Consider the following 21402-nt stretch of genomic DNA (forward strand, 5'->3'; position numbering starts at 1 on the left):
CCGTTTCTCCTAGATGTTTCCACTTCACAATAACAACAATTACAGTTGACCAGGGCAGCTCTAGCAGGGCAGAAATTTGATGAACTGACCATCCTATGATGGTGCCACTTTGAAATTCACCTAGCTCTTCAGTAAGGCCATTCTACTGTCAATGTTTGTCTATGGAGATTGCATGGCGTGTGCTCGACTTTATAAACCTGTCAGCAACAGGTGTGGCTGAATAATCTACACATATTATGGGGTGTCTACATACTTTTGTGTATATATAGTGTAGCTGTTGAGATCAGGAAGGTGATCGAGGATGTGGTCCAGTTTGCGATCTCTAACCCTGAGCCGCCATTGGATGAGCTCTGCAACCACAATTTCGCCAATGAACTACCCCTGGGTCAAACTAAAGTCTGTCAGCTAGACACACATCTGAACCAAACTGCAGGCCATCAGCTACACATCCTCTCCGACCCTTTGAGACACCAACCCCTACGTTAAAGTCTACTCCCCATCTCCTCATCCTCCTTCTCTCATTAGTACTCTAAACACACAAATGAGTTAAACTCTGACCCTGTGATGTCACTGGTATTTATTCACAATATGTACCGTATAGTGTATAATATGTCGTTTTAGGTTAGAGTTGGTATGTATTCTCCTGATACTGAGGGATCTGTCTGAATGGGAGGTGAATTGCATTGGGAAGGCTTTTGTTCCAGCCCAGCACTAACACACCTGATTCAACATATCAACCTCTCATCAAGCTGTATCAGGTGTATTAATGCTGATATGTAACTTACAAAGCTTGTACACCCTATAGCTCTCCATGACCAGGGTTGGGGAGTGTGTGGGGGGTCTGGGTATGTCTCTCTGTTTTTAAGGTTTATTACTGTTTGACGGTATTACGTTCCTAGACTAGATAAACTTAAGAGACACCGCCAGACTGCAAGTAATAACGTCATCATAGGAAAAGGGAATGGAAATGGTAGTCCATTTGTCTCCTCCTGCTCTCTTCCTCTCCTTCTCTTTCTCTGACTCCCTAACCCCTCTCCATGAGGAGAGGATACTGATCCAAGCACTATGGAACTGAAGCATCTGTGTGAATTGAAAGATTGTAATACAGTTTGACGTGATTTGACTTGATCATTAAAGTTGGCTGAGACTTGGGGTGTTTTGAAAAGCTCTTAAAATAAAATGTATTATTTATTATAATAACAACAATAATAGTGCTTGTTTCTGATGACTCTGTAGAGGCCCGTATGCATGAGAGCTAATAATGTACCATGCCAGGTAGGTGAGTGCATTTTCCTGCTCCTGCAACACCACGAATCTTAGTATTAGTCAGAAGTAGTGCTTATAATTAGTGTTTATATACAGTGCCTTCGGAAAGTATTCAGACCCCTTGACTGTTTCCACATTTTGTTACGTTACAGCCTTTATTATGAAATTATGAAAAAAAGTCCTCAGCAATCTACACAGGAGCATCCTGTTTCCATTGATCATCCTTGAGACGCTTCTACAACTTGATTGGAGTACACCTGTGGTACATTTAATTGATTGGACATGATTTGGAAAGGCACACACCTGTCTATATAAGGTCCCACAGTTGACAGTGCATGTCAGAGCAAAAACAAGGTTGAAGGAATTGTCCGTAGAGTTCCGAGACAGGATTGTGTCGAGGTATAGATCTGGGGAAGTGTACCAAAAAATTGAAGGTCCCCAAGAACCACTAAGACTCTTCTTAGAGCTGGCCATCCAGCCCTGAGCAATTTTGGGACAAGGACCTTGGTCAGGTAGGTGAAAGAGCTCCAGAGTTCCTCTGCGGAGATGGGAGAACATTCCAGAAGGATAACCATCTCTGCAGCACTCCAATCAGACCTTTATTGTAGAGTGGCGAGACGGAAGCCACTCCTCAGTAAAAAACACATGACAGCCCGCTTGGAGTTTTCCAAATGGCACCTAAAGGACTCTCAGACCATGAGAAACAAGTTCTCTGGTCTGATGAAACCAAGATTGAACTCTTCGGCCTAAATGTCAAGCGTCACGTCTGGAACAAACCTGGCTCCATCCCTACGGTGAAGCATGGCGGTGGCAGCATCATGCCTTTGGGATGTTTTTCAGTGGCAGGGACTGGGAGACTAGTCAGGATCGAGGGAAAGCTGAACAGAGTAAAGTACAGAGAGATCCTTGATTAAAAACCTGCTCCAGAGTGCTCAGGACCTCAGACTGGGGCGAAGGTTCACCTTCCAACAGGACAACGATCCTAAGCACACAGCCAAGACAACGCAGGAGTGGCTTTGGGACAAGTCTCTGAATATCCTTGAGTGGCTCAGCCAGAGCCCGGACTTGCACCCAATCAACCATCTCTGGAGAAACCTGAAAATAGCTGTGCATCGACGCTCCCCATCCAACCTGACAGCTTGAGCAGATCTACAGAGAAGAATGGGAGAAACTCCCCAAATACAGGTTTGCCAAGCTTGTAGCATCATATCCAAGAAGACTTGAGGATGTAATCGCTGCCGAAGGTGCTTCAACAAAGTACTGAGTAAAGGGTCTGAATACTTATGTAAATCTGATTTTTTAGTTTTAAATGTGTAATAAATTAGCGAAAAGTTCAAAAAATCTCTTTACTTTGTCAGTATGTAGCTTGATGAGAGAATTTTTTTTTTAAATCAATTTCAGAATAAGACTATAACGTAACAAAATGTGGAAAAAGTCAAGGGGTCTGAATACTTTCTGAAAGCACTGTATGTATATTTCTATATTTCTATACAGTAGACATCAATGGTGTAGTGGAGGGTAAACACAGTTTACACACCTTTTTAGCCACCTTTTGTGGAAAAATGCATTAAAAGTATAGGGACAGTTACTTAATTTACACTGGACGGCAATCAGAATTTACCACATCACTGGTAGAGATAATGTTTTAAGATTTTGAAGTTTGGAGCTAGGGAGTTAATGTCACACCCTGGTCAAAGTATTTTGTGTTTATCTTTATTTATTTGGTCAGGCCAGGGTGTGGCATGGGTTTTTGTATGTGGTGTGTATGTATGGGGATTGTAGCTAGTGGGGTGTTCTAGCTAAGTCTATGGCTGTCTGAAGTGGTTCTCAATCAGAGGCAGGTGTTTATCGTTGTCTCTGATTGGGAACCATATTTAGGCAGCCATATTCTTTGAGTTTGTCGTGGGTGATTGTCCTTAGTGTCCTTAGTGTCATTGTTCTGTGTTAGGTTACACAAGTATAGGCTGTTTCGGTTTTCGTTAAGTTTATTGTTTTGATAGTGTTTGTGTTTAGTGTGTTACTTCATTAAACATGGATTGCAATAGACACGCCGCATTTTGGTCCGACTCTCCTTCTCATCAAGAAAACCGTTACAGAATCACCCACCACAAAGGGACCAAGCAGCGTGTCAACAGGCAGGAACAGCCCAAAGTGGAGTACAGTATGGACTATACTTCTTGGGAGGAGATAGACAGGTGGGCGGTCGACCCAGGGAGAGTGCCGGAGCCCGCCTGGGATTCGATGGAGCAGTGCGCGGAAGGATATAGGAGAATGGAGTTTGCGAAGCAAGCAAGGCGGCGCGGACGGAGGCCCCATAGTCAGCCCCAAAAATTTATTGGGGGGGGGCTCAGGGAGAGTGTGGCAGAGTCAGGAGCCAGACCTGAGCCAACTCTCCCTGTTTATCGTGAGGAGCCAAGGAGGAGACCAGAACCAGAGCCGGTGTTGGAGGTGAGCGAAACAGAGACTGTGAAGGAGTTAATGGGGAAATTGGAGGAGAGAGAAATGAGGGAGTTGCTGTGTTGGTGTTTTAAACATGGAATTCGCCCGACGGAGCGTGTCGGGGATTTGATGGCACCTGGGTCAGCGCTCCATACTCGTCCTGAGGTGCGTGTTAGTCGGCTGGTGAAGATGGTGCCAGTCTCACGTACCAGGCCTCCTGTGCACCTCCCTAGCCTTGCACGTCCTGTGCCAGCACCGCTCTCAAGATCTCCAGTACGCCTTCACGGTCTAACCCATCCTGTGCCACCTCCACACCCCAGCCCTCCGGTAGCAGCTCCCCGCACCAGGCTTCCTGTGCGTGTCCTCGGCCCAGTACCACCAGTGCCAGCACCACGCATCAGGCCTCTAGTGCGCCTCGCCTGTCCAGCGCTGCCAGAGCCTTCCTCCTCTCCAGCGCTGTCGGAGTCTCCCGCCTGTTTAGCGCTGTTAGAGCCTTCCTTCTCTACAGCGCTGCCGGAGTCTCCCGCCTGTTCAGAACTGCCAGTTAGCATAGAGCTGCCAGTTAGCATAGAGCTGCCAGTTAGCATAGAGCTGCCAGTTAGCATGGAGCTGCCAGTCTGCAAGGAGCTGCCAGTCTGCAAGGAGCTGCCAGTCTGCAAGGAGCTGCCAGTCTGCAAGGAGCTGCCAGTCTGCAAGGAGCTGCCAGTCTGCAAGGAGCTGCCAGTCTGCAAGGAGCCGCCAGAGCTGCCTGTCTGCAGGATGCCGCCAAAGCTGCCAGTCTGCAAGGAGCCGCCAGAGCTGCCAGTCTGCAAGGAGCCGCCAGAGCTGCCAGTTAGCATGGAGCAGCCAGGGCCGCCAGTTAGCATGGAGCAGCCAGGGCCGCCAGTCAGCATGGAGCAGCCAGTCAGCATGGAGCAGCCAGTCAGCATGGAGCAGCCAGAGCTGCCAGTCAGCATGGAGCAGCCAGTCAGCATGGAGCAGCCAGAGCTGCCAGTCAGCATGGAGCAGCCAGTCAGCATGGAGCAGCCAGAGCTGCCAGTCAGCATGGAGCAGCCAGAGCTGTCAGTCAGCATGGAGCAGCCAGTCGACCAGACTCTCCCAGATCTGCCAGTCGACCAGACTCTCCCAGATCTGCCAGTCGACCAGACTCTCCCAGATCTGCCAGTCGACCAGACTCTTCCAGATCTGCCAGTCGACCAGACTCTTCCAGATCTGCCAGTCGACCAGACTCTTCCAGATCTGCCAGTCGACCAGACTCTTCCAGATCTGCCAGTCGACCAGACTCTTCCAGATCTGCCAGTCGACCAGACTCTTCCAGATCTGCCAGTCGGCCAGACTCTTCCAGATCTGCCAGTCGGCCAGGATCTGCCAGTCAGCCAGGATCTGCCAGTCAGCCAGGATCTGCCGAAACCACCAGCCAGCCTGGATCTGGTAGATTCATCAACCTGCCTGAGCTTCCTCTCACTCCTGAGCTTCCTCTCACTCCTGAGCTTCCTCTCACTCCTGAGCTTCCCCTCAGTCCCGAGCTGCCTCAGTCCCGAGCTGCCCCTCAGTCCCGATCTGCTCCTCAGTCCAGTGGGGTTCTGGGTGAGGACTACTAGGCCATGGTCGGCGGCGAGGGTGGACTATCCAGGGACGCGAGGAGAAGGGACTAAGACATTGATTGAGTGGGGTCCACGTCCCGCGCCGGAGCCGCCACCATGGACAGACGCCCACCCGGACCCTCCCTATTGTTTTGAGGTGCGTTCGGGAGTCCGCACCTTAGGGGGGGGGTTCTGTCACACCCTGGTCAAAGTATTTTGTGTTTATCTTTATTTATTTGGTCAGGCCAGGGTGTGGCATGGGTTTTTGTATGTGGTGTGTATGTATGGGGATTGTAGCTAGTGGGGTGTTCTAGCTAAGTCTATGGCTGTCTGAAGTGGTTCTCAATCAGAGGCAGGTGTTTATCGTTGTCTCTGATTGGGAACCATATTTAGGCAGCCATATTCTTTGAGTTTGTCGTGGGTGATTGTCCTTAGTGTCCTTAGTGTCATTGTTCTGTGTTAGGTTACACAAGTATAGGCTGTTTCGGTTTTCGTTAAGTTTATTGTTTTGATAGTGTTTGTGTTTAGTGTGTTACTTCATTAAACATGGATTGCAATAGACACGCCGCATTTTGGTCCGACTCTCCTTCTCATCAAGAAAACCGTTACAGTTAAAGAGTTATAACCTGTCACTTTGCCAGAAATTCACACACACAGTCAACACCCATAGACTGTTCACTCAGCTACCGTCCGGCAAATGGTACTGGAACAACTGGACTGGAGCATCAGCTTTTCCACCATAATTTGCAAATAAATTCATTCAAAATCCTACAATGTGATTTTCTGGATTTTTTTTTCTAATTTTGTCTGTCATAGTTGAAGTGTACCTATGATGAAAATTACAGGCCTCTCTCATCTTTTTAAGTGGGATAACTTGCACAATTGGTGGCTGAATAAATACTTTTTTGCCCCACTGTACAGTACCAGTCAAGTGTGGACATACCTGCTCCCTATGTTTGACTATTTTCTACATTGTATAATAATCTGAAGACATCTCAACTATGAAATAACACATATGGAATCATCTAGTAACCAAACAAGTGTTACAAAAATCTATTTTATATTTTATATTCTTCAAAGTAGCCACTCTTTGCCTTGATGACATCATTGCACACGCTTGGAATTCTCTCAACCAGCTTCACCTGGAATGCTTTTCCAACAGTTTTGAAGGCATTCCCACCTATGCTGAGCCCTTGTTGGCCGCTCAGCATATGCTTAACTCATCCCAAACCATCTCAATTGGGTTGAAGTCAGGTGACTGTGGAGGACAGGTCATTTGATGCAGCACTCTGACGCTCTTCTTCTTTGTCAAATAGCCCTTACACAGCTTGGAGGTGTGTTGGGTCAGTGTCCTGTTGAAAAACCCAATAAGCGCAAACCAGATGGGATGGCATATTGCTGCAGAAGGTTGTGGTAGCCTAGCTGGTTAAGTGTTCCTTGAATTCTAAATAAATCACTGACAGTGTCACCAGCAAAGCACCATCACACCTCCTCCATTGCTTCACAGTGGGAACCACACATGTAGAGGTAATCCGTTCACCTACTCTGCGTCTCACAAATAAATGGGAGTTGGAACCAGAAATCTCAAATTTGGACTCGTCAGACCAAAGGACAGATTGGCTACGTTGAAGAATCTAAAATCTAAAATATATTTTGATTTGTTTAACACTTTTTTGGTTACTACATGATTATATGTTATTTCATAGTTTTGATGTCTTCATTATTATTCTACAATATAGAAAAAAAATAAGAAAAACCCTTGAATGAGTAGGTGTTCTAAAACTTTTGACCGGTTGTGTGTGTGTGTCTGTGTATGTATGTATATATACACACATACGCACACGCACACACACACACACAGTTTAAGTCAAAAGTTTACATACACTTAGGTTGGAGTCATTAAAACTAGTTTTTCAACCACTCCACAAATTTCTTGTTAACAAACAATAGTTTTGGTAAGTCGGTTAGGACATCTACTTTGTGCATGACACAAGTAATTTTTCCAACAATTGTTTACAGACAGATTATTTCACTTATAATTCACTGTATCACAATTCCAGTGGGTCAGATGTTTACATTCACTAAATTGACTGTGCCTTTAAACAGCTTGGAAAATTCCAGAAAATTATGTCATGGCTTTAGAAGCTTCTGATAGGCTAATTGACATAATTTGAGTCAATTGGAGGTGTACCTGTGGATGCATTTCAAGGCCTACTTTCAAACTCAGTGCCTCTTTGCTTGACATCATGGGAAAATCAAAAGAAATCAGCCAAGACCCCAGAAAAAAAATCAGAGACATCCACAAGTCTGGGTCATCCTTGGGGGCAATTTCCAAACGCCATGTTCATCTGTACAAACAATAGTACGCAAGTATAAACACCATGGGACGATGCAGCCGTCATACCACTCAGGAAAGAGACTCGTTCTGTTTACTCGAGATGAACGTACTTTGGTGCGAAAAGTGCAAATCAATCCCAGAACAACAGCAAAGGACCTTGTGAAGATGTTTGAGGAAACAGGTACAAAAGTATCTATATCCACAGTAAAACGAGTCCTATATCTACATAACCTGAAAGGCCGCTCAGCAAGGAAGAAGCCACTGCTCTAAAACCGCCATAAAAAAGCCAGACTACGGTTTGAAATTGCACATAGGGACAAAGATCGTACCTTTTGGAGAAATGTCCTCTAGTCTGATGAAACAGAAATAGAACCGTTTGGCCATAATGGCCATCGTTATGTTTGGAGGAAAAAGGGGGAGGCTGAAGAACACCATCCCAACCGTGGCAGCATCATGTTGTGGGGGTGCTTTGCTGCAGGATGGACTGGTGCACTGCACAAAATAGATGGCATCATTAGGATGGAAAATTATGTGGATATATTGAAGCAACATCTCAAGACATCAGTCAGGAAGTTAAAAGCTTGGTCGCAAATGGGTCTTCCAAATGGACAATGACCCCAAGCATGCTTCCAAAGTTGTGGCAAAATGGCTTAAGGACAACAAAGTCAAGGTATTGGAGTGGCCATCACAAAGCCCTGACCTTAATCCTATAGAACATATGTGGGCAGAACTGATAAAGCGTGTGCGAGCAAGGAGGCCTACAAACCTGACTCAGTTACACCAGCTCTGTCAGGAGAAATGGGCCAAAATTCTCCCAACTTATTGTGGGAATCTTGTGGAAGGCTACCTGAAACATTTGACCCAAGTTAAACAACTTAAAGACAATGCTACCAAATACTAATTGAGTGTATGTACCCACTTGGGAATGTGATGAAAGAAATTAACTGAAATAGATCATTCTCTCTACTATTATTCTGACATTTCATACTTATGTCATGCAATACTGCATGATTAATTACTTAAAAATCATACAATGTGATTTTTGGATTAGATTCCTTCTCTCACAGTACCTCTACGGACCTCTACATAATTTGTAAGTAGGAAAACCTGCAAAATCGGGAGTGAATCAAATACTTGTTCTCCCCACTGTGACACAGCTACAGCCACACAAATCCCACATACATAGCATACACACACGCACTCATACCGACACAACACAAGCATCCAACCCGGAAGCCAGCCGCACCAATGCGTTTTCAGCACATGACAAGTAAGATATTATTTGAAAATCCGGCCCCCCTAGTCATAGACTGTTCTCTCTGCTACCGCACGGCAAGTCCCTGAGCGTCAAATCTAGGTCCAAAAGGCGTTTTAACAGTTTCTACCCCCAAGCCAAAGATTGAACAGCTAATCAAATGGCTACCCAAACTATTTGCAATGTCCCCGCGCCCCTTACGCCCCTGCTACGCTCTGTTTATTATCTATGCATAATCACTTTAACTCTACCTACATGTACATATTACCTCAATTACCTCGACTAACCGGTGCCCCTGCACATTTACTCTGTACCACCATTTGATTAGTATATAGCCTTGCTATTGTTATTTTACTGCTGCTCTTTAATTATTTTTTGCTTTTATTTTTTACTTAACACATTTTTCTTAAAACTGCATTGTTGGTTAAGGGCTTGTAAGTAAGCATTTTACTGTAAAGTCTACTACACCTGTTGTATTCGGCGCATGTGACAAATACAATTTTATTTGATTTGAAGTCTCCTTGATACAAATAGCGTGGAACTGACCAATGAACCGACCAATGGCATGCACTGACAGGCGTTTCCTGATATCAATGGACTGACGAAGGGCGGGCACAAATGGGTGTTACCGGATTATCGAGGAATGGCCATATCAAGAAACGCCCCCAAATTTCGGTCTGCAATTAGACTATATTGGCTGAGCCGGAGGAGCGCGAATTCATCTTGCTGTGGAATACATTGCGGCCAGCAGGCCAAACGAACGACTAAAAACGAATCATGACTCTCGAGTCAGTAAAAAGAGTCGTTCAAAAAGAACGAATCGTTCCCGAACTGCCCATCACTCGTACCCCCGCCCTTCTCTCTTTTCTTTTCATTTTGCGCCTTCATCATCCAGACAGACCAGTTTGTGCAGCGAAACCACATACAAGAGGAAGGTATTCTCTCCATATCTGTGCATTATATTGTTATTTCATTATATAATTATCGTCATATAACAGTTAAGACATCAACACGTTTGACCGAAAACAGAGTAACATTTTACGGTAAGAGCACGATTAATCAATAGCCTACATTTTGATAGTGCGCTTTAGGCTATAAATATTTTATTTTCGGAGCTATTTTTGTACAAGTTAGCTACCACCATTCAGGTGAAAATGTTATATTCTATAAACTTATCTGGATAAATATGTATTGTGTGAGTAGCCTAGCCTTTAAACTGTGTAGTCTCGTGCAGCTTCTACCTTATTTTGAATGATCAATGTATTCTCCTGTTGTCTCAGCTGGTTCACATAAGAATGTTCTGGAATCAAGATGCCGGTGGCCTTGATTTGGGGAGTGAGTGAGAGAGAGTCAAGACACCACATGTTAAACCCGTATTAGACAACTCTTAGGGTATTTTAAAGTTAAAAGGGATTAGACAAAGGCCGCCAAAAAAGGGCAGCGTCGTGAGTGACTGTCTGTGGGTAGCCTACTGAATATTTACGTGTCTCCCATGCTGATAATGCTGAGGACAAGCAGCCACAGTACCCTGCAGATTTTGGGAAGTGCATGGTGGTGTTGAGACAGCCTTTGTCTAGTTGAAGGAGCCCAGTCGGCACTGGTGTTTGCACTGCTCCAAAACTAGCCAAATATAAATGTACATCCTATAATAATCCCATTATTTTTTAAATCGGTTTACAGTCACTAACTACTTTTACAAGCAGTATATATAAAATGAGACATATTAGATGGATAAACTGTGTTGTTTGATTAAAGTACTTGTCATTGTATGTAATAGCCAATAATTCAATACTAGTTTTCAAAGTGTTTTTTTTTTTCTGTGCAAAATTGTGACAACAGAGGTGTGTATAAGAGGAGGAGGCTGCTGGAGGGAGGACTGCTCATAATAATGACTGGTACGGAGCAAATGGAATGGTATCTAAAACCATCCCACTGATTCCGCTCCAGCCATTACCACGAGCCTGTTCTCCCCAATTAAGGTGCCACCAACCTCCTGTGGTGTACACACAATCAAGTCAAAATTCCACCAGCGTGTGATGTCGTCAGGATAAAACCTGCCACCTTTCTTTGACACATGGATGGGGGACATTTTATTAATCCCTTTCTCTTAAATTAGTTTTGGGATAAGATATTACACTGCTTCTTACCAATAAAGAGTGCCTTTTCCTTTTTATTGGATCATTATGGTTCCCTACCGCCCTAAACCCTCCTCCCTAAACTCTGGTTGCAACCCTGTCTCCACCCTGACCCTCCAGTCAATAAAGGGCAAACTCCACTTTACTCCACCATGCAGGCAGCTATATTTAGATGGTGCCACTTGTCACATAGAGAGAGAGCAGCCCTAGGGATGCAGTCTGCCACACATTTCCCTCATCTATCTTTTACATAGAAACAGTGTTGGGGAAGCTACTCTGATATCACAGTTTACCAAACTATGAATTACTTCACACTGGAAGAAGTTAATCTACATTAAAGCTACCCTTAATAAAAATATAGTTTACTTAACCGAAGCTACTTTGAAAAGGTACAAAAATGCTTTTTAAATGAAAATTCCAAAGCCTAAAATAGTGAACATTCAATGGCCAAAATGTTGAAAATATTCCACTGTCTCTGTCAAGTCCACATTGGGTAGACATCCTGTTTAGATGAGCATACTTAGGCAGACTAGCCTTAGAGCTGTCTGACTAAATAATTTTACTAGTTCTTCAAAGTAGATAAGGCATAGGCCTACTTTCAAACTGTCTATCCATCATCTCCTTGTGTTGTGTACATTCCTCTCTCATGCGGTCAGTCTGTATGTAACCTAACATAGCAGGCATAAAAATGGATCCATCTCTGTCGGAGCCAGAATGAACCGGCGCAATGGATTATGGGCATTGTAGATAATGACCATGTTTCTGTGCTGAACTAGGTTGAATATTTGCATAGTGAAAACTACAACTCCCTTCAGCCCAGCGTCCCGCATAGTTCTTGACTTGATTTCTCTCGTGATTTATTTTTCTAGAGAAACCGTGCTTTGAGCTCACACAAAAAATAAACTAAATGTAAATCAAGTAATTGAACCGATGTCTGAAAAAATAAACATTTTGGTTAATCACTCAGCACTAGCAAGAACAGATCCCTCTGGAGTCAGATGTTCACAGAATGTGCAATTAAGCATATTAAACACAAAAAATATGTTTCAAATGAGAATTAAGGTCAAATTCCAAAAAAAGGAAGAATTTTTGCCTACTTCACCCATATTCTATTTTAGCAACAACAACAAAAAAGTAGTGTGTTGTTCCAGTATTAAGCTACACTGCTACATGGCAAACAAAGTAATTAACTACTGAAAACATCACCAAGGTTTGAATTCAGTTCAACTACCACTAAACTACTGCAAAATGTAGTTTAATTACTAGTTGAACTACATGTAGTTCACTACTCCCCAACACTGCATAGAAAGCTATGCAGTCTCTAAGAGGGGAGGGCTATTGTGATAGGTCTCAAAAACACAATTCTCTCAATGGCAAAATAATTGGATATTGTCTAGGGCTTTTTCTGTCTAAATAATCTGCTGGTTGCACTGCCTGTTCAAAGCGTTTGATGTCTGAATACACAATACCCGGGTGGGGGGGTAATATGATGTATTAAATATCGAACCTAAGGCTCGGCGAGGCTGGATTATATAGACAGTCTTGGGATGATTTCAAAGCCAGTGACATCAGTGCTGGTGCTTTAAACCAAATCACTTTCTTCAGTGCTGGGGAAGCTACTCTGAGAATATAGTTTACCAAGCTACCAATTACTTCACACTGGAAGAAGTTAAGCTACACTTAAGAAAAATATTGTTTACTTAACTGAAGTAACTTTGAAAAAAAGACTACAAATTGCAAGAACATATAATTCTGGAGTCAGATGTTGACAGAATGTGTAATTTAGTCTAACTATAAATCTAACTATAAATCAAGTGAAAATTAGGTAGGTCTGAGGCAGAAAAAGAGGATATTCTTGCCCATTTCAGACATATTTTCTTACATTTTTGCAAAAAAGAGTAGTACGTAGTTCCAGTCAGTGGTTTAAAAATTCCTTGAAAGTACTACTAAAGAAAATATTCATGACACTTGACTTATTCTACATTTTGTTGTTACATCCTGAATTCAAAATGGATGAAATACGTTTATTTCTCTCGCCCATCTACCCCATAATTACAAAGTAATTACAGAATATAAATATTATAAATACAGAAATATTGAATTTACATAATATTCACACCCCTGAGTCAATACTTTGTAGAAGCAACCTTTGCAGCGATTACAGCTGTGAGTCTATCTGAGAGCTTTCCTCACCTGGATTTTGCAACATTTTCCCATTATTATTTTTTAAATTCTTCAAGCTTGGTCAAATTGGTTGTTGATCATTGCTAGACAATCATTTTCAGGTCTTGCCTGAACTGTAACTCAGCCACTCAGGAACATTCACCGTCTTCTGGTAAGCAACTCATGTGAATTTGGCCTTGTGTTTTAGGTTATTGTCCTGCTGAAAGGTGAATTTGTCCCCAAGTGTCTGTTGGAAAGCAGACTGAACCAGGTTTTCCTCTAGGGTTTTTCCTGAGCTTAGCTCCAGGCTTAATTCAGTTTTAAAAAAAATATCTTGAAAACTCCCCAGTCCTTAATGATAACATGATGCAGCCACCACTATGTTTGAAAATATGTACTCAGTAATATGTTTGGGGCAAATCCAATAAAACACAACACTTTGTATTCAGGACAAAAAAATATAATGCTTTGCCACATTTTATTGCAGTATTACTTAAGTGCCTTGTTGCAAACAGTGTGCATGTTTTGGAATATTTTTATTCTGTACAGTCTTCTTTCTTTTCATTCTGTCAATTAGGTTAATATTGTGGAGTAAATACAATGTTGTTGATCCATGGTTTAGCCTCATGGTGAAATCCCTGAGCGGTTTCCTTCCTCTCCAGCAACTGAGTTAGAATAGAACACCTGTATCTTTGTAGTGACTGAGTGTATTGATCCACCATCCAAAGAGTAATTAGTAACTTCACCATGCTCAACGGGATATTTCATGTCTGCTATTTTATTTTGACCCATCTACCAATAGGTTCCCTTCTTTGCTAGGCATTGGAAAACCTCCCTGGTCTTCGGTTGAATCTGTGTTTGAAATTCATTTCTCGACTGAGGGACATTACAATTATCTGTATATGTGGAGTACAGAGATGAGGTAGTTATTTAAAAAATCATGTTAAATGCTATTATTGCACACAAAGTCCATGCAATTCATTATGTGACTTGTTAAGCAAATGTTTACTGCTGAACTTATTTAGGCTTGCCGTAACAAAGGGGTTAAATACTTATTGACATTTCTGATTTTCATTTTTTATGAATAAAAAAAAAAAAATCTAATAACATAATTCCACTTTGACATTTTGGGGTATTGTGTGTAGGCCAGTGACAAATCTCAAATGAATACATTTTAAATTCAGTTTGTAACAAGACAATGTGGATTACTTTCTGAAGGCACTGCATGTAGTTTTTTTGGTATCTGTACTTCACTACTTATTTTTTGACAACTTTTATTTTTACTCCACTGTCTATATGTACTTTTTACTCAGATACATTTTCTCTGACACCCAAAAGTGCTTGTTACATTTCGTATGCTCAGGTAGAATAACAATATGGTTCAATTCATGCATACAGTGCATTCAGAAAGTATTCAGACCACTTCACTTTTTCCACATTTTTTTTTTTTACAGTACAGCCTTATTCTAAAATGTATTAAATTGTTTCCTCAATCTATACACAATAGCCCATAATGACAAAGCAAAAACAGCTTTCATTTTTTTTTGCTGATGCGTGTGTGTTTATATATATATAAAATTATATCACATTTACGTAAGTATACAGACCCTTTACTCAGCACTTTGTTGAAGCTCCTTTGGCAGAGATGACAGCCTCGAGTTTTCTTGGGTATGTGCTTAGGGTCGTTGGTCCTGTTGAAAGGTGAACTTTCGCCCAGTCTGAGGTCCTGAGCACTCTGGAGCAGGTTTTCTCTGTACTTTGCTCCGTTCATCTTTACCTCGACCCTGACTAGTCTCCCAGTCCCTGCCGCTGAAAAAAATGGTATTGGCCAGATAATGAGCGGTGCCTGGTGTCCTCCAGACATGACACTTGGCATTCAGGCCAAAGAGTTCAATCTTGTTTGTCATGGTCTGAGATTCCTTTAGGTGCCTTTTGGCAAACTCCAAGCAGGCTGTCATGTGCCTTTTACTGGGGAGTGGCTTCCGTCTGGCCACTCTAGCATAAAGGCCTGATTGGTGGAGTGCTGCAGAGATGGTTGTCCTTCTGGAAGGTTCTCCCATCTTCACAGAGGAACTCTGGAACCCTGTCAGAGTGACCATCGGGTTCTTGGTCACCTCCCTGACCAAGGCCCTTCTCCCCTGATAGCTCAGTTTGACCGTGCGGCCAGCTCTAGGAAGAGTCTTGCTGGTTCCAAACTTCTTCCATTTAAGAATGATGTAGGCCACTGTGTTCTTGGAGACCTTCAATGCTGCAGAAATGTTACCCTTCCCCAGATCTGTGGCTCGACACAGTCCTTTCTCTGAACTCTACGGACAATTCCTTTGACCTCATGGCTTGGTTTTTTGCTCTTCCATGCACTGAGGGACCTTTATATAGACAGGTGTGTGCCTTTTACTGAGGGGTGGCTTCCGTCTGGCCACTCTACCATAAAGCCCTGATTGGTGGAGTGCTGCAGAGATGGTTGTCCTTCTGGAAGGTTCGCCCATCTCCACAGAGGAACTCTGGAGCTCTGTTATTTCAATGAGTGTCCCTCCTTGTTATTGTTTTGCAGTCTTTCGGATTCATTCATATATTTCTCTATTTCTTACTCTTTTTTTTTTCTATCTCCAGGCAACCACCAAGCTCCTCCATTATCCCGTCTTCCAGACACATACTAAACCAACACCACAAACACAACACCCATCAATCACCCTTATCATGCAGACAGTCTAGGTCTGTCTCCCTGGCTGTGACCCACCCGAGGCTGAGGCAGATTCTCCTACAGAGCTCCACACCCCCAGGGGGACCCCCACAGAGATGGCTGATTCAGACCCCTCGTCCCCCTCCGATCCCCCACGGCCACTGAGCTCCCCCCGCACCCCTCTCTCCCTATCATTCCCCTTCCTCAGGGAGGGAAGTCGGGTGTGGGAGAGGGAAAGGAAACCCCCCCTGATGCCAGGCGAGCTGCCAAGCCCTCTGCCCACCAAACGCACCCGCACATACTCAGCGTGAGTAGGAATAATCTGTGGTGATAGTGAGTGTGTTTGTGCATGGCCTTGAGTGTGATCTATGAGGCTCTGGTCACTATCAGTGACTAGGGAGCCATTTTGGATGCAAGTCCAGAGAAAAGCCTCCATGGGTTAATGTTGTTTCTCTCCTATGTGTGTCTCTCAGGACGGTGCGGGCCAGATCAGGCCCAGTGTATAAGGGCGTGTGTAAGACCTTCTACAGGTCCCAGGGTCATGGCTTTATAAAGCCCTCCAACGGTGGAGAGGACATCTTTGTACACATCTCTGAGTGAGTGATTCTGAAGCGTTAGGATGCAATTATAATCTACAACACACTTTGGGACTGAAGTGTTATATGAGTTGTACCTAATCATATTTTATAATCACAATACACCTTATTGCTTTATCATATATTCATAAACTTTAATGTCCTAGACCTAAAGAGGCCTGGATTCTCTCATAATGTTCTCCCCCTCTCCCTTTTTTAGTATCGATGGAGAATACGTGCCCATGGAAGGTGACGAGGTCACGTACAAAGTCTGTTCCATCCCCCCCAAGAACCAGAAGATCCAGGCAATGGAGGTTGTCATCACCCACTTGGCCCCAGGAACCAAGCATGAGACCTGGTCTGGACAGATCATCAGCTCCTAGACCTCCACCTGCATCTGCAAATAGGCAGTGTGGTGGAGGGTGGGGGTTGGGAGGGAAGGTGGGAAGGAGCCTGGAGAGGTAAAGGGGGAGGTGGGAGAAGTGGAGTCCAGGGTAGGGAGATAAGGTGGGGGAGGAAGGAGCCTAGAGGTAAAGGGGAAGAAGGAGGAAGTAAACAAGCACAGGGAGCAGTGGAAGGAGTGATTACGTGAAGGTGTAACCCTGAGGGTTGGAATGTGGTAATATAAGGCTTAAGACAGCGTTAAGTAGGTTTCAGTTGGAATGTGAATGAGGAAAAGTTAAATATTTAAGTTAGGAAAAGGGTCCAGGTTAAATTGGATTAAAGCTTGATGGTTTATTTAAGATTATTTAAAATGGCAGGAGTCTAGTACGTTTTAATAAGACACTGCTGTAAGGAAAACTGTGAAACAAAGAGCAACAAACCTTCCTAAATGATGTTGTTTTTATTCATACTTTGATTTATTTATTTAATTTTTATTCGTTATGACAAGTGAGGTAGATATTGTTAAGATTATACATTTGTGTTTTAATGCCAATATATGCCTGGTCTAACCCATCGCACAATTCACTCTGATGATACTGCCCTGGTAATGCCCACTCCTTCAGTCTAATGTTGACCAATGACAATTTATTAATCTTTGTAACAGAGTTATTGATGATTACTATATGAGGTTCAAAACTCCTTTTTAAAAAATCATTAAAACACATGTTATCATAGTAATAGACAAGAAATGAACATGTACTGTTGTCAATAGTCTCATACTTTCATCATGCAGTTTTAGTCTTTTGTAAACATAATTAGGTTTATATGCATTGTTAATACCATGTTTTATTTATTGTGACTAAATTATATAGTACTATGTGTCTCTTCTTATGTTGGGAAACTGTCTGAAGTTTCATTGTGTTCTAGAGCACTTTTTACGTCGATTCACTGTGACTAACGTGTTGTCATTAGGATAAAAAGTTACTACTGTATTATTCACATTCCTGTGTGAAATTGTGTTGATTATTTGCATGAATAAGTTAACCTGCAGTCCAAAATAGGTTATTAGCTATTCAAATATTGCTTCAGGAATTGCTTATTAGAACGGTATGTAACATCGATAGTCCATTAGAGGGCAGACAAGGACAAGTAATCTTTAACCAATTTTGGAGAAACTCAAGGGTACACACAGTACTTCACAAAACAGGTCTACTGTGTGGAAGTGTGTCAACCTCTGATGAAGTAATGGTTAACCCTGACCATATATATATTTTGCATCATGCAGTATCTGGGCCGCTCCACTTTTTTGCACTGTAAACCCAAGATAGATAAGCCGTGATGACACAGCTTTGGTTGAATACATGGAACAGATCTAAATCTTTCAATTTTTATGGGGATGTCAACTTTGCAATCTATCCTCCAAACTGTCAACGATCCTCCAAGCCAACATTTTAAAATAATCTTAATGAATGCACATATAAAGAGCTCAGTGGAAACAGATGATGAGATGTGCTGGTGGTCAGTAATCAGAAATAAACCTGCTATTATGCATTTACCCTAAAAAGGACATTGTGCCCCAGGTATACGATAACAACACACTAACGCACTACACACACACACACCTGGACACATGCATCAACGAACCTATAAATGCACACACACATTCACACACCCAAGGACTCATTAAATATACTTAAGTATCAGAAGTAAATGGAATTGCTCAAATGTACTTAAACATCAAAAGTAAAAAATAATTTCAAATTCTTTATATTAAACAAACCAGATGGTACAATTTTATTTTTAGCCAGGGGCACACTCAGACATAATTTACAAATGAAGCATGAACGAATGAACAAACAATCTAAGACAGAAGAACTAAGTAACGTTACACCCAAAGGTCTGTCCCCTGAGCTTTGTTTCTGCAGGTTACACAGGTGTGGGAAATAAAGTCATAGCCAGACAGAATGATCTACAACGAGATGAGCTGATAATGAGTTCTCACCTTTTGGCAATAGCCAGGCATTTGTGAGTTCTGTGACTGAGTAAACAAGTGTGCGTATAATATGATCAGATGACTTCAGAATGTCCAAATTGAAGCAAAAATGACCAATAGTGTTTGCGAGGGATTCAGGCCTCTGGTTGTACCAGCACAGTGGCCTTTAGGAAGCATACTTGTAATTGTCCATCATTTCATTACTGGCAGTCGTTCATGCTTTTGTAGACTTTGTAGTTGTATAAATGGTTACATCCAGCTAACAACACATGTTCCCACAACTTTAGTGAATGTTCCCTTAAGATTCTTATTAGGCCATTAACAAACGTTTTCATTGGACTGTTCCTTTGATGTGCAAGGAATGTTTTCAAGGGACCATTCCCTTAATGTCAAATAGAACTTACCAAGAATGTGGTTACCCTGTTCTCAGAATTTAAGATAATGTTCTATACACGTTTCATGGGAACGTTGCAAGAACATTCACATGTCCAGTTTTCTGAGGGTTAGCTGAATATATCATCAACGTCCCACCAAACATACAACAGACACAGAACATGGTTGCCATGTTCTTAGAATATAAGATATACATTTTCTAGACACGTTTCATGGGAACGTTGCTAGAACATTTCTGTGTATCAGTTGTCAGGATGTTGCCTGATGGTCCCAAAGAAATCCCCCCCCCCCCCAAAAAAAAAATCATTACACACTCTTAAAAGAAAAGGGTTCCTGGAGGCACCTTTAGGGGTTCCTCAGATTGCAACACCACCGGAACACCTAAAGGTGCTGTCACGAGTCCGACCGAGGGTGTTTCCCTTTCCCGGGCAGGTGGCGCTCGGCGGTCGTCGTCACCGGCCTATTAGCTGCCACTGATTGTTTTTCCTCCCCCTCCTTGTATGTTGAGTGGTAGCACCTGTGGATGTTTAATTAGTTTGTCTTTATTTGACAGCCGGCCCGCCTGGTTGTTGTGCGGGATTATTTCTATGTAACCTTCGGCTCTGTGGTATAGGCACGTGTTAGTGCCCGGTCGGGATTGTTTCCCATTGTACATTTTGATTCCCTGTGTTTTGGGAACGTAACCTTTTTGTGAGCACCCTGTGGTGCGTTGGTGCGATTAAAGGACGCGCAGCATTGAACTCTCTGTCTCCTGCATTTGACTCCACACCCACGACACCCGGAGCATTACAGAATCCCGCACCTATCAAATTGAATGGAGTCAGCAGGAGCAGCAGCCAACCCTCTCCCATCGATGGAGGAACGTTTTCTCCACCACACCACCGTCCTTCATCGGATCGGATCCGCGATGGATCAAGTGATGGAGAGAATGGACAGATGGGAGAGGAGTGGGCTCCTCTCTCCACCTTCGGCACCCACGGTTCCGGACTCCCCATCTCCCGACTCCAGCACCCTCCGTCTGACGCTACCGAGGGCTTATGATGGAGCGGCGACGGGTTGCCAGGGGTTTCTGCTCCAGCTGGAGCAATACCTGGCCACCATCAGACCCACTCCCTCAGGAGCAGAGAGGGTGAGTGTCCTCATCTCCTGCCTCACGGGTCGTGCCCTGGAATGGGCGAACGCGGTCTGGAATGGTCCAGACTCAGAGCACTACCCAGAGTTTTCCCGCCACTTCCGTGCCGTGTTTGATCACCCTCTAGACGGCGGAGCGACGGGAGAACGACTATTTCACCTCAGGCAGGAGAGGAGGAGCGCCCAGGATTACACGCTGGAGTTCCGGACGTTGGCAGCCGGATCTGGGTGGAACGACAGGGACCTTATGGACCACTACAGGTGTAGTCTCCGAGAGGACGTCCGCCGGGAGTTAGCGTGTCGGGACACCACTCTGTCACTGGATCAGCTGATTGACATGTCCATTCGACTGGATAATCTGCTGGCTGCCCGCGGGCGTTCAGAGAGGGTCCTGTGCGTTCCACCACCCAGCCCCTCCGCTCCCATTCCGATGGAGTTGGGAGGGGCTGCGCCGAGGGGTACCGGAGGAGGAGGCCTTCCCTGCACCAACTGTGGTCGGAGAGGACACACGTCTGATCGGTGCTGGGGGGGTCCGTCTGGGAGTAGAGATGGCAGGCGGAACGCTTCTCGGTCACCCCAGGTGAGTCAGCATCAAACTCTCCCAGAACCCCCTGTTGGCCACATGTTTGTCTTAACTTTTTTCCTTCGCTTTTTTCCCTCTTCCCAGCATAGGGCGCTAGTCGATTCAGGCGCAGCTGGGAACTTTATGGATCGCGGACTCGCCCTTAAGTTAGGGGTTCCGCTGGTGCCGATAGATTCTCCTTTCCCCGTGCACTCCCTAGATAGCCGGCCATTAGGGTCAGGGATGGTCAGGGAGACCACGGTCCCACTGGACATGGTGACGCAGGGGAATCATAGGGAGCGTATCAGTTTCTTTATTATTGATTCGCCTGTGTTTCCAGTGGTGCTGGGGACTCCCTGGCTGGCCCAGCACAATCCTAAAATTTCGTGGAGACAGGGGGTTCTCCAGGGGTGGTCAGAGGAGTGTTCTGGAAGGTGTTTGGGAGTTTCCATCGGTGCCACGTCGGTGGAGAGTCCAGACCAGGGTTCCACGGTGTGCATTCCCC

At 43.9% G+C, this 21402-nt stretch overlaps 1 protein-coding gene across 2 annotated transcripts; it reads left to right on the top strand.

Moving 5' to 3' along the window:
* The first annotated feature begins 9715 nt into the window (after positions 1–9715).
* On the top strand, positions 9716–17819 carry LOC149974474 (cold shock domain-containing protein C2-like). Of its 2 annotated transcripts, none has more exons than XM_090212719.1 (4): positions 9716–9816; positions 15790–16166; positions 16333–16455; positions 16655–17819. In XM_090212719.1, the coding sequence occupies exons 2-4, from the start codon at positions 15976–15978 to the stop codon at positions 16815–16817; spliced, it is 477 nt and encodes a 158-aa protein (XP_090068845.1). In that variant the 5' UTR covers positions 9716–9816; positions 15790–15975; the 3' UTR covers positions 16818–17819. The 2 variants fall into 2 exon arrangements, with proteins under 2 accessions (XP_090068845.1, XP_090068844.1); XM_090212718.1 differs by having other exon boundaries at positions 9742–9924.
* The last annotated feature ends 3583 nt before the right edge of the window (positions 17820–21402 follow it).

This window comes from Oncorhynchus mykiss, chromosome 20 (genome assembly GCF_057628025.1).
Source record: "Oncorhynchus mykiss isolate SJ-2025 chromosome 20, ASM5762802v1, whole genome shotgun sequence".
In the NCBI taxonomy this organism is placed as follows: domain Eukaryota; kingdom Metazoa; phylum Chordata; class Actinopteri; order Salmoniformes; family Salmonidae; genus Oncorhynchus; species Oncorhynchus mykiss.

Coding starts and splice junctions, on each gene's coding strand:
- LOC149974474 (XM_090212719.1), top strand. CDS start 15,976: ATGGCTGATTCAGACCCCTCGTCCCCCTCCGATCCCCCACGGCCACTG. Junction 16,167..16,332: donor CGCACCCGCACATACTCAGC/GTGAGTAGGAAT, acceptor TGTGTCTCTCAG/GACGGTGCGGGCCAGATCAG. Junction 16,456..16,654: donor ATCTTTGTACACATCTCTGA/GTGAGTGATTCT, acceptor TCCCTTTTTTAG/TATCGATGGAGAATACGTGC.